Source organism: Bos indicus x Bos taurus, chromosome 23 (genome assembly GCF_003369695.1).
Source record: "Bos indicus x Bos taurus breed Angus x Brahman F1 hybrid chromosome 23, Bos_hybrid_MaternalHap_v2.0, whole genome shotgun sequence".
NCBI lineage: Eukaryota > Metazoa > Chordata > Mammalia > Artiodactyla > Bovidae > Bos > Bos indicus x Bos taurus.
The window spans coordinates 44,309,211-44,323,899 of record NC_040098.1 but is presented as its reverse complement, the minus strand read 5'-3'; the positions used below and the strand labels follow the sequence as shown (position 1 = coordinate 44,323,899).

The 14,689-nt window shown below is 47.2% G+C and overlaps 1 protein-coding gene across 6 annotated transcripts in view; it reads left to right on the top strand.

Annotated features, from left to right (window-relative positions):
* PHACTR1 (phosphatase and actin regulator 1) overlaps nt 1-14,689 on the top strand; it is a 527,559-nt gene that overhangs the window by 485,345 nt on the left and 27,525 nt on the right. For all 6 annotated transcript variants that reach the window (XM_027525394.1, XM_027525392.1, XM_027525395.1 and 3 more), the window contains 2 exons: nt 2,519-2,769; nt 4,824-4,980. In XM_027525394.1, the coding sequence (XP_027381195.1) occupies nt 2,519-2,769; nt 4,824-4,980 (408 nt within the window). The remainder of the gene's footprint in view (nt 1-2,518; nt 2,770-4,823; nt 4,981-14,689) is intronic.

The following is a 14,689-nucleotide window of genomic DNA, read 5'->3' as shown; positions in this document are numbered from 1 at the left end:
ATCAGGTGGCCAAAGTATTGAAGCTTCAGCATCAGTTCAGTTCAGTCGCTCAGTCTTATCCGACTCTTTGCGACCCCATGGACTGTAGCATGCAAGGCTTCCCTGTCCATCACCAACTCCCGGATCTTGCTCAAATTCATGTCCATTGAGTCAGTGATGCCATCTAACCATCTCATCCTTTGTCGTCCCCTTCTCCTCCTGTCTTCAATCTTTCCCAGCATCGGGGTCTGAGCCACGAGGGAAGTCAACATACAACTTGTGGACTTCAAATGTAGCTCACACAGAAAAGCTGAGGGGTGAGGGATGATCAGTTCAGTTCAGTCGCTCAGTCATGTCCGACTCTTTGCGACCCCACGGACTGCAGCACACCAGGCTTCCCTGTCCATCACCAACTCCCAGAGCTTGCTCAAACTCATGTACATCGAGTCAGTGATGCCATCCAACCATCTCATCCTCTGTCGTCCCCTTATGATAGAGGTTAGAAATATTCATTTGGATCAGGGGTCAGGAAACTTTTTCTGTAAAGAACTGAACAGTTGGTACTTCCCTGGTGGTCCAGGGGTTGAGACTTCATGCTTCCAATGCAGGGGGCATGGGTTTGATTCCTGGTCAGGGAACTAAGATCTCACAGCCACGGTGGGTGGGGGGGCGGCGGTGGGGAATGGATAGTGAAGATTTGAGGCTCTGTTACAGCTTCTCAACACTGCCATTCTGGTGCAAAGGTCGTTGTGACAGTAGGTAAACATTCGAGTCCTTTCCCCATCCTGACCATTCTAAACCCAGCATCCAAGACATATCCTTTAAACTCAGTGCCCTGTGACCTGACCGTGACAGGAGAGGGGACACTATTACTTACCCTGGTTAGTAACATCTAAAACAGAGTCACGATGCCTGCTTGGTACACGTGTTGTTGACAAAGCATGATGTTTCCTCCGCCTTGAATGCACATGTGTGCGTGGTTAGTAGGGTTTGTGTTTAACCAAAATACACAATCTTACAAGTATCACAATTCAGTGTTTGGATACAGCATATTGAAACAGAGCAAGTTCAAATTCTAACTGGCTCCTTGACCACCTGTGCCATCGTGGGCTTATTAATTACCCTCTCAGAGCCTCCATTTCCTGCTTATTAAAATGAGGATAACTGACACCTCTCCTGCAGGGTTGTTATTAACAATGTGATGAGATACTGGATGTGGAAGTTTGCAGCACAGTGGGTGACACATTCAATAAATGTTCGCTTTTTGCTTCTCTGCCTCAGTTCTTGCACATATCTGACTCGGTCGTTAAGCCGTTACCAAAAGTGCCAGTCAGGTCAGGGGCGTGTATAGCTCTGCAGTACACTAAAAATAGTCCCTGAAAATTAAAGACTGATCTCTTCACTAATACTTCTGAGTATGATTCATCACCCATTTTAAATGCACCTATGTCAGGGATTCCAGCCCAGCAAAGACAATCAGCACGGACTGAGTGCCCATTTACTGTCAGCCACGGTGCCAGGCACCTGCTGCAGATGTGAAGAGGGCACAGTCCCTGCCCTTGGAGGTGTCTAGCACTTGGCTGGCGGGGGCAACTCCTCCCCAAATAACAAGCAAATGGGTGTTCCCAGTTTTCAAAATTGTGGAATCTCCCGAGAACCTGGGCAAAGTGTTGCCCAAGACGAGTATTGAAAGGTCGACAGAAATTAGCAAGGTGAAGGTAAGATGGGAGCACATCTCACCTTGTTTACCATGTGAACAATGTGACTTGTGTGGGGACAGGTAGGGGGATGAGGCTGGGGCAGACGACAGAGGTATTGCATGTCGGGCTGTGTTTAAACTGCTGCTTCCAGGCTAATGGTTTTCCCTCTCCTCTGGCAGTGAGACCTTTCATTTAGAGCAGGTCTTCTAAGTGACCACACCATTCCAGAAGGTTTTTCCCTTCCTGCCCTTGGCCATCAGAGGTGGAGGCCAGATGTAATAAGAAGCTATGTTTCAGTTAATTGAGTTCTTTGCTATGACTGGTGTAGCCTGCAGTGTGGATTTTTGACAACTTTTCTGTATCAGTCTTGGAGCGCTGGTTTTGTAGACTAGGAAGACACTCAGGCTTCTAACAGATGAGATAGCCACATCTGAGTTTCCAAAAGCTGTCCTGGAGAACAGACTGATATGGACAATGTCTAGAAACCACTTGGAGGGCCCTTTCTAGAAATAACAAGTGTGGGGCTCCTTTGAGGCCCTGCCGGTGGGACACACAGGCCCCAGACCTGCTGAAAAGATAGGATTTACCCAGTTTCATCCAAGGAAACTGAGGCTCAGAAAAGTTAACAGTCTGCCCGCCATCAGAAGAGAGCAGATGCTGCCACCACCAGGTCGCTCTGCTGTCCCAGCACGTCGAGCTGTAGGTGAGAAATGGGACTCGAATTGTCCCGTAGACCTTTCGCTTCTGAGTGCAGGACGGCCAGGGTTTTAAAAGGTTCCCATGCATTTATACGACACCTTAGCCAGAATGAATGTCCTCTTTTCTTTCTTTTTAAACAGCTCTGAGCAGCGGGTCCCCTGTTCTACTTCTTACCACAGCTCTGGTTTGCACTCGGGTGACAGTGTCACAAAAGCAGGACCTCTGGGCCTTCCGGAAATCAGACAAGTGCCAACTGTTGTGATTGAATGTGATGACAATAAAGAAAACGTGCCTCATGAAGCAGACTACGAAGACTCTTCTTGCCTGTACACAAGAGAAGAGGAGGAGGAGGAGGACGAGGACGAGGATGACGACACTTCATTGTATACCAGTAGGTACTTCTAAACTCTTGGGGGGGGGGGCCATGGCCAGGCGGGGGCATGGCCGGAACGAGGAGCTGCCCACCTCTGTGGATTCAAATCTGAGGTCCAGTGTTGTTATTTCTTCATTAGTAAAATGAAAGGGTAACGGTCTTCTGAACAACATCAGAACTCTAGAAACCACAGCATCATGCTGCCATCTCTTACCTCTTTAGATGTTCTTTCTTTCTCTGATGGCTTCCTGTGGGATGCCATGTGCAGTTCTGTGCTTAGTCTCTCAGTTGTGTCGGACTCTTTTCGACCCATGGACTGTAGCCCACCAGGCTCCTCTGTCCATGGGGATTCTCCAGGCAACAATACTGGAGTGGGTTGCCATGCCCTCCTCCAGGGGATCTTCCCAACCCAGAGATCAAACCCAGGCCTCCCTCATTGCAGGTGGATTCTTTGCCATCTGGGCCACCAGGGAAACCCCCATCCAAAGAAAAAAAAGGGGGGTGAAGAGAAGGAAGCACTTTAAAATTCAATTCCAGTATACAGAATACACTAAAGTACTAACTGTTGCATATGGAACAAATTCATTTTTAAACATACCTCAACCACTTCAGAGACTGAATTTAAATTTCTTCTTTAAGGCCTTTCAGTGCCCTAAGAAACAAGGCAAAAAATGAAGAAAGCAAAGTTCAAAATCTGTCATTCTGGTTACAAAAAATGAATGTTTCAATTGAATGAATATTGACTGATATTTTATCAACTTTTAATGCATGAACTTAAATAATAGCAAACTTTTACTGTGTGCCTGATAATAGGCTAAGATTTCATTCTTATCTATATCTCACAACCCCCAGGGGCATAAATTCCTGCCCTATTTTCCGGGGGGTGGGGGTAGTGCGGAAGGAAATGAAGCAGCCAGGATCTTGCCCAGAGCTTCTGTAAGAGGCAGCGCTGAGAGCTGAAGCTGCCTGGGCCTTACTCCAAAGCCCATGTTCTAAAACCAGCAGCAGAAGAAAGAAGACAAGCACTTACTATGCAAAATCCAAAGGGATCCCCCAAACTTGGTGCTTCCCAGGCCTTTCCTCTTGCCTCACATACTGGGGTTCAGGTAGCGAACTAAACTTGAGCACTGGAAACAGTCCTGCTATTAAGGAGAGAACCACGGAGGGGCAGCCAAAGGCCCATGTTGTCCAGCCTCTGCCCATCACTTTCTGCCCAGATGATGGAGCATTTATACCAGGGTTTCACAACCTCAGCACTCATGACGTCTTGGGCCAGATGACTGATTGTCATGGCAGCTGCCCTGTGCGTCGTAGGATGTTGAATAGCCTCTACCCACTGGATGCCAGTAGCAGCCTCTCCACCAGACCCCAGTTTGACAACCAAAAATGTCTCTAGACTTCGCCAAATGTCCCCTGGGGGGCAAAAATCTCTCCTGGCTGAGAAGCATGGATTTATTCCTCATGGAAGGTGCTCAGAACCTCCTGTGTTGAAAAGCAGCGCCCGAATATTGCCTTTCCATGAATTTGTTCTCCCTCCCACCCCACGCTGACCCACGTTGCCCAGCCTTACTTTGCTCCGCACCCCCAGCCCCGCTGTAGCTGATCTCTCTTGTCTCCTGTGATTCCCTGGCTTATCACACATCACCTCTGAGCCTTCATAGAGGCAGGTGCACTCCAGCCGGCTGCCTGTCGGTCTCATTTATCCTGCACGTGCCAGCCCCTCGTCCTCCATCCTTCGCGGTCTGTTTTATGCTCCACAGTCTGTCTGCCCTCCTTTGCGGTGTTCCCACCAGGTGGGGAGTTCCTGGGGAAGCAGAGATCCCATCACAGGTCGCCCGTGTGCTCCTCACATGCCCGGCACACTGGGAGGTAGACAGGACGTGCTGATGGCAGAAACCATGAAAGTGACATACAGTCACTCTCCTCCTTTGGCTGAGGTCTTGACCACTCTCAGGAGTTGGGCTGTTATATCCATCTCCCTGTCTTGTGCCCTGTGGGCCACAGCTGACTCTGGGGGAGCCCGGAGCCCAGGTTGGCGATGACTTCATTAACTCATCTCTGCCCTCCTGCAGGCTCCCTGGCCATGAAGGTGTGCAGGAAGGACTCCTTAGCCATCAAACTCAGCAATAGGCCCTCCAAGCGAGAGCTGGAAGAAAAGAACATCCTTCCCCGGCAGACGGACGAGGAGCGACTAGAGCTGCGGCAGCAGATTGGCACCAAGCTCACCAGGTAGGTCAGGGGCTCCCTTGGACTGTTTGAGGTGCACTCGAAATCTCACTCTCTTTGAAAAGCCTGTGGCCGTGTTTGCGGTCCTCATGGAGTGAGCACGATGTAAAACATAATTTTATCCTGATGGTTTTAATAGCATAAAAATATAAGGTGGCACTCTAAGAATAATCCCAAATTGGGAGAAGGGAGCAGAAACAAGTAAAATGACGTCCAGTGTTAACGCTGTTGTTGTGTACTCACTAAGTCACGTTTGACTCTTCGCAACTCCGTGGACTGCAGCCCGCCAGGCTGCCCAGTCCTTCACTGTCTCCCAGAGCTTGCTCGAATTCATGTCCATTGAGTCAGTGATGCCATCCAACCATCTCATCCTCTGTCGTCCCCTCCTCCTCCTGCCCTCAGTCTTTCCCAGCATCAGGGTCTTTTCCAGTGACGTGGCTCTTCACATCCGGTGACCACAGCACTGGAGCTTCAGCATCAGTCCTTCCAATGAATATTCAGGAGTGATTTCCTTTGGATTGACTAGTTTGATATCCTTGCACTTGAAGGGATTCTCTAGAGTCTTCTCCAGCACCACAATTCAAAAGCATCAATTCTTTGGCACTCAGCCTTCTTTATGGTCCAACTCTCACATCTGTACGTGAGTTTCTACCTAAAAATGCAAAATAGTGTTCTTCTAAAAATGTTTTCTCATTGATGCTATTGGGCAGACTCTCCTAAACCTCAGTCATTTGAATGCTTTGATAATGAATAACTATTTCAACTTACTGTTATTTGAGAGGTGTGGGCTGCCCTTCAGACATGAACACAGTCAGCTGGGTATGTGTTGCTCTGCCTTATGTATACAGACTCGAGCCAGGTGCAGAGAACCAGGGCGCCAACATGGCCATCCACTGGGGTATGTGGTAGATGAAATAGAGCTGGAACTTAAATTTATTTTACATCATTCTTTTTTTGAGTCAATCATGTCTGTATTATACATATATACCATGCTGCTGCTGCTGCTGCTAAGTCGCTTCAGTCATGGCCGACTCTTTGTGACCCCATGGACTGCAGCCTACCAGGCTCCTCTGTCCATGGGATTTTCCAGGCAAGAGTACTGGAGTGGGTTGCCATTGCCTTCTCCGTATATATCATGCAGTAGTACTTATACATAACTTATAGATAAAGAAATGGCATATGTAGAGGTATGTGCTTTAAAAATTAAATTGAGTTCTCTGAAAGGTTCAAATCCACAGGTCTGAGGGTCCTGTCTCATAGCCACGTGAGCAGGTCTTTTTCTCTCCAGGAACCTCTAGTCCGTGGAAATGTAGAGACCTCAGGACACTCCCTCGCCCCTCCAGAGCCCCCTAGATGCAAGGTGCCACTGCTTTCTCTCTGGGTCTGGGCGCTTCAACATGAACCCTAGGAGGTGGTCAGCCTGCGTGATCTTGGCTATCCAATCCACCTTTAGTTCCCTTCATTTACCAACCTTTTTACTCCCCTAAGATTAGTAGTCAGCCCACATAGTTCCATTTTATTTATTTGAAATCCATCTTACCCCACTCCAGCCCCCCAAAAAAATCGTAATTTAAAAAATCAGATATGGAGCCATGCTTCTCTGTGTTCATAGTGAGGGTGACCTCTTGATCAGCCAGAGGACAGCTGATCTGGCCCTGCTTCACTTCCCAGCTTGGAGTGTTGATTGACTGAAGTAAACCTCCCCTCCTCCGCCACCTAGAAGGCGGTTCGCGGGCCCGTTGGAACAGGATTTTGAGGGACCAAATAGTCTGATGCCTGAAGGAGTCATTCTTTTGCTTCAGAAACATCCTTTAGAAAGTGAATCATTCCATAAGTCACCAAGACTACTTATTTAAAAAAAATTTTTTTATTATGGTACAAGTCACTTAGTATATAACATATTATTTTAACCATATTTAACTGGCACTAAGTACATTCACATTGTTGTATAACTCTCTCCATCATCCATCTCCTGACTTTTTCACCCTCCTAAACTGAAACTCTGACCCCCTTTAAAAACTAACTCCCCATTCTCCCCTACTCCCTTGCTCCTGGCGTCTACCAGTGTACTTTCTGAGTCTGTGAATTTGACTGTTCTAGGTACCTCGTATAAGGACTACTGATTTTAAGAGAAAGGAGCTCAGACTCAAACAGGATCTGTTCATAGTTACTCAGGGCCTCCTCTGAGGAACAGCCAGCTTTTCAGACCCAGCTGCCCATTGCTGTCCAACTGAGATCACTTCCTCAGTCCCCTCCAGCACTTCTGCATGCTTTGGATCATATAGGGGAAGAAAAAGCCTGGGAAGGAGAATAAAATGGGATATGCCTTGCAGTATACGTAGGCATGAAATTAACCTCAAGAATAAATGAAGATTTCAGCAATCTGCCTCCCTGACACTTGTTCCCCTAAAACATCTCTTCACCCTTAATATATCACCGTTAGGAAATACCCATTTAGGGAAGCCTTGGAAACCTTGCTTGGGTTGGAAAGGATGTTTCTCCCTGTGATGTGCTTTTCCTAGACCAGAGTAGCTGGTGATTCAGGCCACTCACCTATGCTTCTTCCCAGTGATCAAAGGAGATACTGACTTTATTTCAGCCACTGAGAGTATTCACTTTCTAGGGCCGCCATAACAAAGTACCACTAGCTGAGTGGCTTACCCATCAGAACCGTATGGTCTCACCGTCTGGAGCCTGCATGTCTGAAATCAGAGTGTCAGCAGGGTTGGTTCCTTCTGAGGGCTGTGGGGGAGAATGTTCCAGACCCCTCCCTGGTTCTGGTGGTTCACAGACAGTCTTTAGCCTTCCTTGGCTTGTAGATGTAGCATCCTGATCTCTGCCTTCATCTTCCATCAGCATTCTCCTTGCTGTGTGTGTCTCCCCACATTTCGCCTTTTTAGAAGGAAACCAGTCATCTTAGATTCAGACCCAACCCTCGTCAACTTGTGTTAACTTGATTACCTCTTAAAAGACCCTGTCTCCAAATAAGCTCACACTCTGAGGTATTGGAGATTGGACCTGGACCTCAATACTGTGTTTTCAGTGTGTTTATCTGGCCACGTTGGGTCTTGGCCGCAGCATGCAGGATCTTCATTGCCTCATGCTGGATCTTCCCTTGCAGCACACAGACTCTCCAGTTGCAGCCTGCGGTCTCTGGTTTGGTGTGTGGGCTCGGTACGTCAGCAGTTGCAGCACAGGGACTCTAGTTGTGGCACGTGGGCTCCAGAGTGCTTGGGCTCGGTAGTTGTAGCCTGTGGACTTAATTGCTACACAGTATGTGGGCTCTTAGTTCCCCGACTAGGGATTGAACCCGAGTCCCCTGCACTACAGGGTGGAATCTTAACCACTGGACTACTAGAGAAGTCCCAGGACCTCAGCATTTGTATTTTGGGGAAATGCAATTCAAACCATACCATACCCAGTCGGGGAAGCATAAAGTGTGTCTACCTAGAAAAGGAGCCAGAAACTCAAATGCATGCCCAGAGCCAGGTAGGTATTGAGCATAAGGAAAGCAGGCAGTTCTGATATTATCAAGGTGTGCTGGAAACTGGGGTGAGATGAAAAGTCCACCCTTTATCAAAAGGGGTCGCCACTCTTCAGCTTCAGCCCCTGGTTGTTGTGGAGAAATGAAGAACCATTTATCTGATATTATGAAAAAACATCTGAATTTTTTTTTAAATGAAAATTTCAAATTTTTTTAACATTGTACAGACCGAGCATGGATTAAATTTAGCCCCAGGATCATGTCTCAGCCTGTGCCCCTGGATTTAATTTCTGACCTGGAAATCAGTTTTTGCTGTCTACAGGATAGTCCTAAATGCTATGGGCATGCGCTATACACTTTGATGACATGAGATTGAATTCTTCAGTGTGTGATAAATGTGGACATGTGTGTGTGTCTGTGTTGTTCAGTCACTCAGTCATGTCCAACTCTTGGCGACCCCATGACTGCAGCATGCCAGGCCTCCCTGTCCTTTGCTATGTCCTAGAGTTTGCACAGACTCATGTCCATTGAATCAGTGATGCCATCCAACCATCTCATCCTCTGTTGTTCCCTTCTCCTCCTGCCTTCAATCTTTCCCAGCATCAGAGTCTTTTCCAATGAGTTAGCTCTTCGAATCAGGTGGCCAATCTACTGGTGCTTCAGCTTCAGCATCAGTTCTTTCAATGAAGATTTAGGACTGATTTCTTTGAGGATGGGCTTACCTCATAGCTCAGTGGTAAAGAATCCGCCTGCAATGCAGGAGACCTGGATGTGATCCCTTGGTTGGGAAGATCCCCTGGAGAAGGGAAAGGCTATCTACTCCAGTATTCTGGCCTGGAGAATGTCATGGACTGTATAGTCCATGGGGTCACAAAGAGTTGGATGCAACTGAGTGACTTTCAGTCACTTCTTTTAGGATTGACTGGTTTGGTCTTGCAGTACAAGGGACTCTCAAGAATCTTCTGCAGCACCACAGTTCAAAAGCATCAATTCTTTGGTGCTCAGCCTTCTTTATTATCCAAATCTGACATCCGTACGTAACTGCTGGAAAAAGCCATAGCTTTGACTAGACGGACCTTTGTCAGTAAAGTGATGTCTCTGCTTTTTAATGGGCTTCCCTGATAGCTCAGTTGGGAAAGAATCTGCCTGCAATGCAGGAGACCCCGATTTCGTCGGAAGGATCTGCTGGAGAAGGGATAGGCTACCCACTCCAGTATTCTTGGCCTTCCCTTGTGGCTCAGCTGGGTAAAGAATCTGCCTACAATGTGGGAGACCTGGGTTCAATCCCTAGGTTGGGAAGATCCCCTGGAGAAGGGAAAGGCTACCCACTCCAGTATTCCAGCCTGGAGAGTTCCATGGACTGTATAGACCATGGGGTTGCAAAGAGTCGGACGCGACTGAGTGACTTTCACTTTCACTTCTTTTTAATATGCTGTCTAGCTTTGTCATAGCTTTTCTTCTAAGGAGCAAGTGTCTTTTAATTTCATAGCTGCAGTCCACACTGTCCACAGTGATTTTTGAGCCCAGGAAAATAGTCTATTTCCATTTTTTACCCATCTGTTTGCCTTGAAGTGATAGGACTGGATGCCATGGTCTTAGTTTTTTGAATGTTGAGTTTTAAACCAGACTTTTTCATTCTCCTCTTTCACCCTCATCAAGAGGCTCTTTAGCTCCTCTTCCTTTCTGCCATTGAGGTGGTGTCATCTGCATATCTGAGGTTATTGCTATTTCTCCCAGCAATCTTGATTCCAGCTTGTGCTTCATCCAGCCCGGCATTTCACATGATGCACTCTGCATATAAGTTAAATAAACAGGGTGACAATATACAGCCTTGACGTACTCCTTTCCCAGTTATGAACTAGTTCATTGTTCCAAATCTGTAGCAACTGGGAATTAGCATCTTCTAGGATCCCAATTAATTTGAATGGGGTTATGGGGATTAATCATTAAAGAAATATACTGTATCCCTAAAAAAAACTTTTGACTCAGCTCTCTGTCTTTCAGGACTTTGTAGTCAGTTGGTTTTCAGAATATTTGTCATTGACTGTGGAAGAATATGTTAAGATGAATGAAGAAATTGGTTGAAATAGCTGTAGCTGCTTTTTTTCCTTAATGTGTATGAGTCTCAGAATCAGAAGGATTTAAGGGTAAAGCACGGTCATTGTTGACAGTTTGAATCTGTGCCTACGGCCTGAGATCCAGTACCATGCATCACGGGGCATCAGATGTAGGAGCCCCCTTTGAAAATTACCAGAATTCTCCCTCTTGCCTCCTGCTTGGTACTTACCGTTGTCATCTCTCTCTCTCTCTCTCTTTTTTTACTGTTTCCTTTTATTTATTTATTTGGCTGCCCCAGGTCTTGGTTGCAGCGTGCAGAATCTTTGATCTTCGTTGCAGAATCTTTAGTTGTGGCATGTGGGGTCTGGTTCCCAGAGCAGGGATTGAACCCAGGCCCGCTGCCCTGGGAGCACGGAGTCTTAGCCACTGGACCACCAGCGAAGTCCTTGCTCTCTTTTAAAAAGCTGTTGTCTTAACACTGACAGGGGCGTGGGGAATGAGACAGGGGAGGTGGGCAATGACGCCCTGATCATTCCCATGAAACCTAACGTGTTATTTTCTCTTATGTAGAATTTAATATGCTAGAAATAGAGAGTATTCTAAATCTGTATTTTATGCTCCTAAGTAGTTCACACTACAGGCAGAATATAAAATAATATATACAGAGGATTATGTGCGGCTTTAAATCGTCATATAATGTTCAAGGGAGAAACTTGAAATCCATTTTTCATGCTCGTAGCACAGGCAATAAAAGCAGTATTAAATCCTGCCTTCTGACTGGAGCTCACATACTGTTCACAGTTTGGGAAAATCAGCGTTAGGAGTCTAGTTCCAAAGTGGCACATGGCATCTCCCCAGACCTAAGGGCTGATGCCGAGTGTAAGCTGGCACCCTCTCAGGCCAGGTAGTTTCTGCTGTTGCAAAAAAAACACTTTCTAAAATAGGAATAACAATCCAAGGCTCTAGGAATTCAGTTCAACTTTGGCTGACTTGAGGGTGCCCTAAACACACATCCCTGTGAATCACTTGATAGAAAGGGGAGGAAACTAGACTTGAGTGAAGTTTCGAAGGAGCTTCCTCATGCATCCGGCCTTGCAGCCTTGCAGCAGCAGTCGCATCCTCCTCTTCACCACTTGGGCTGTGATGAGGGATAGAGTGGAGAGGGGACCACAGGGGAGCGGGAAGAGGGCATGGATATCCGCTCGCCTTCACATCTGCAACGCCTGGGTGGGAATGGCTCAGGTTGGTGGGCTTTTTCTGTGGATTCTGAGCCCTCCTCTAAACAAAACTGAAATTAGATACCAGCCACCAAGCTGCAACTGAGTGATTGGAATAAGCTAAATCTGGGCAAAATATGATGGGAATGGAGTTATTGAATCCTGCAGCATTTGCATAACAAACTCGTGGAATCTTCGAGCAGCTCAGCTGCTTTCAGATCATTTGACACCTCCCATTAACTCACTGTGCAAAGTAGACAATCTTCTCTAAAAGCCCTTCAGAAAGGCTGACATCTTCTGAAAGGTGCTGAGTTGAGTCAAGGCTACAGCACAACCCGACGATGGAAAGTTAAGGGAAGCTGCACATTGGTTTTATGTTAATTTCAATGAATGGTTCAGACATTGTCCTGAGAAAGATTTAAGTGAGGTGTGTTGGGAGGAGGTGGAATAAAACTTCAGGACCGTGTGAGTAGAGGTTGTGGCATTGAGGCGTGAGCCACACCCATCATGAAAAGTGAAAGTCACTCTGTCTTGTCTGACTCTTTGCAACCCCATAGACTGTACGGTCCATGGAATTCTCCAGGCCAGAATACTGGAGTGGGTAGCCATTCCCTTTGCCAGGGGATCTTCCCAACCCAGGGATCAAACCCAGGTCTCCCGCATTGCAGGCACATTCTTTATCAGTTGAGCCACCAGGGAAGCCACACCTGTCATAGATATCGCCAACTTGGGTCCTTGAATTCTGTAATCAATAGAAGCCGATTAAGAGGCCAGATGAGAGGTTCAGGCAAGGCTTTACTGGGACTCACGCTGCACCCATGGGAGCGAAAACAAGTAACAGGTGCCAAAGTGGGGGCCGAGCTGGTTCCTTAAATGGGATGAGGGTAGGTTGGACGAGAGGAGTGGTTTAGGTGGTTTACTTACCCTCTTGGTGGTGCTGTGTGCAGGGCTCATGCCCAGGACCCTGCTTGGGCTCCCAGCACCTCTGAGATGGAGGTTGATTTGTGGCCCTTTGTATCTTGTTCCCAGGTGCCCCAACTGAGCATGCGTGCAGTTACTTTCAGTCCCTGATAGTTTCTTTGTATGCTGTTGCTGGAGGAGATGTTTGTCCAGGTGTAGGTGTAAGCGCAAGCGCTCAGTTACAGGGTTGCAGGTCCCAGCCGGTCTCACAGGGACCCACAGCTGCTGAACGTGTCTCAGAGCCTTGCAGAGACATCTGCAGCCTTGCCCTCTTGTCTCAGCCTCCAGCTGTTAAGAAATGCAGTGAAGACTGAGTTCTTGCCATCCTGTTGCCAGAGATGAGCCCTGACCGTGTGCCTGTGTGTGCGTGTGTGTGTGCGTGTGTGTGTAGGGGAGGAGTCAGTTTGCAGGCTCCACACTGGATGTCAAGGAACAAAGCCACGTCTGTAGGGCCCTTCCAGGGCTCTGCACTTAGGACTCGCAGCTGCCCTGGTCACCTGTGCAGTTTCCAGCAATATAGCAAGTGTGTAGGACCAGGGAGCTGCTTTTTGTCCAGCAGAAATAGAATCCAAATTAGGGTTTAAAACTTGCAGAGGGTTTTTTTTTAAAAAGTGGCCATGATTGGAGGATGGGGAGTCTTGGGTTTTTCTGTTTGTTTTGTTGTTTTTTTGTGCGGGGTGGCGGGAGGGGGTGGTGGGGGTGGTGGCCACACCATGCACCACGTGGGGTCTTAGTTCCCCGACCAGGGCTTGAACCTGCACATTGGAAGGTGTGAGTCATTGCATTGGAAGCTCAGAGTCTTAACCACTGCACCACCGGGGAAGTCCCTGGTGGTTGTTTTTTTTAATATGTTTTTTAAATGGCTGGTTATTCTAGCGGCTTTTCAAATTCAGGGCATAGAGGGGCAGGAAGAGTACAGCTGTCTTCAGCTGCAGACCAAGCAGAGAAGGGGCGAGTCCTGAGTTGGCTGCTTTGTTGTTGTTCAGTTGCTCAGTCGTGTCCGACTCTGCGACCCCAGGAACTGCAGCACGCCAAGCTTCTCTGTCCTTCATTACTTCCCTGAGCTTGTTCAAACTCATGTCCATTGAGTCGGTGATGCCGTCTAACCATCCCATCTTCTGTCATCCCCTTCTCCTCTTGCCCTCAATTTTTCCCAGCATCAGGGTCTTTTCCATTGAGTCAGTTCTTTGCATCAGGTGGCCAAAGGATTGGATCTTCAGCTTCAGCATCAGTCCTTCCAATGATATTCAGGGTTGATTTCCTTTAGGATTGACTGGTTTGATCTCCTCTCAGTCCAAGGAACTCTCAAGAGTCTTCTCCAGCACCGCAGTTCAAAAGCATCAATTCTTTGACACTCAGCCGCCTGTATGGTCCAACTCTCACACCCATACATGACTACGGGAAAAACCATAGCTTTGTCTATAGTACGGACCTTTGTCAGCAAAGTGATGTCTCTGCTTTTTAATATACTGTCTAGGTTTGTCATAGCTATTCTTCCAAGGAGCAAGAGTCTTAATTTCATGGCTGCAGTCACCATCCACATTGATTTTGAAGCCCAAGAAAATGAAATCTGACACTGTTCCCACGTTTTCTCCATCTATTTGCCATGAAGTGATAAGACCAGGTGCCATGATCTTAGTTTTTTGAATGTTGAGTTTTAAATCAGCGTTTTTCACTATCCTTTTTCACCTTTATCAAGAAGCTCTTTAGTTCCTCTTCGCCTTCTGCCATTAGAGTGGTGTCATATGCATTTTGTTGATATTTCAAATAGGCAGCTGACGGCCGCATTCTAAGAGGTTTCTCTTCACCCGGAAGTTAGATAAAGGAAGGGCTTTTAGTTCTCCACGGGTTTTCCTCCTGCTCGTGACTAGGGTCATCTGCAATGATGATTCTTGTTTGTCGTTCATCTTAGCCAATGTCAGAAAGAAAGACCCTGTTTCTCAGAATATTTGGCTAAGAAAGAGATATGTATGTTTAGAGACGACCTCTCGGG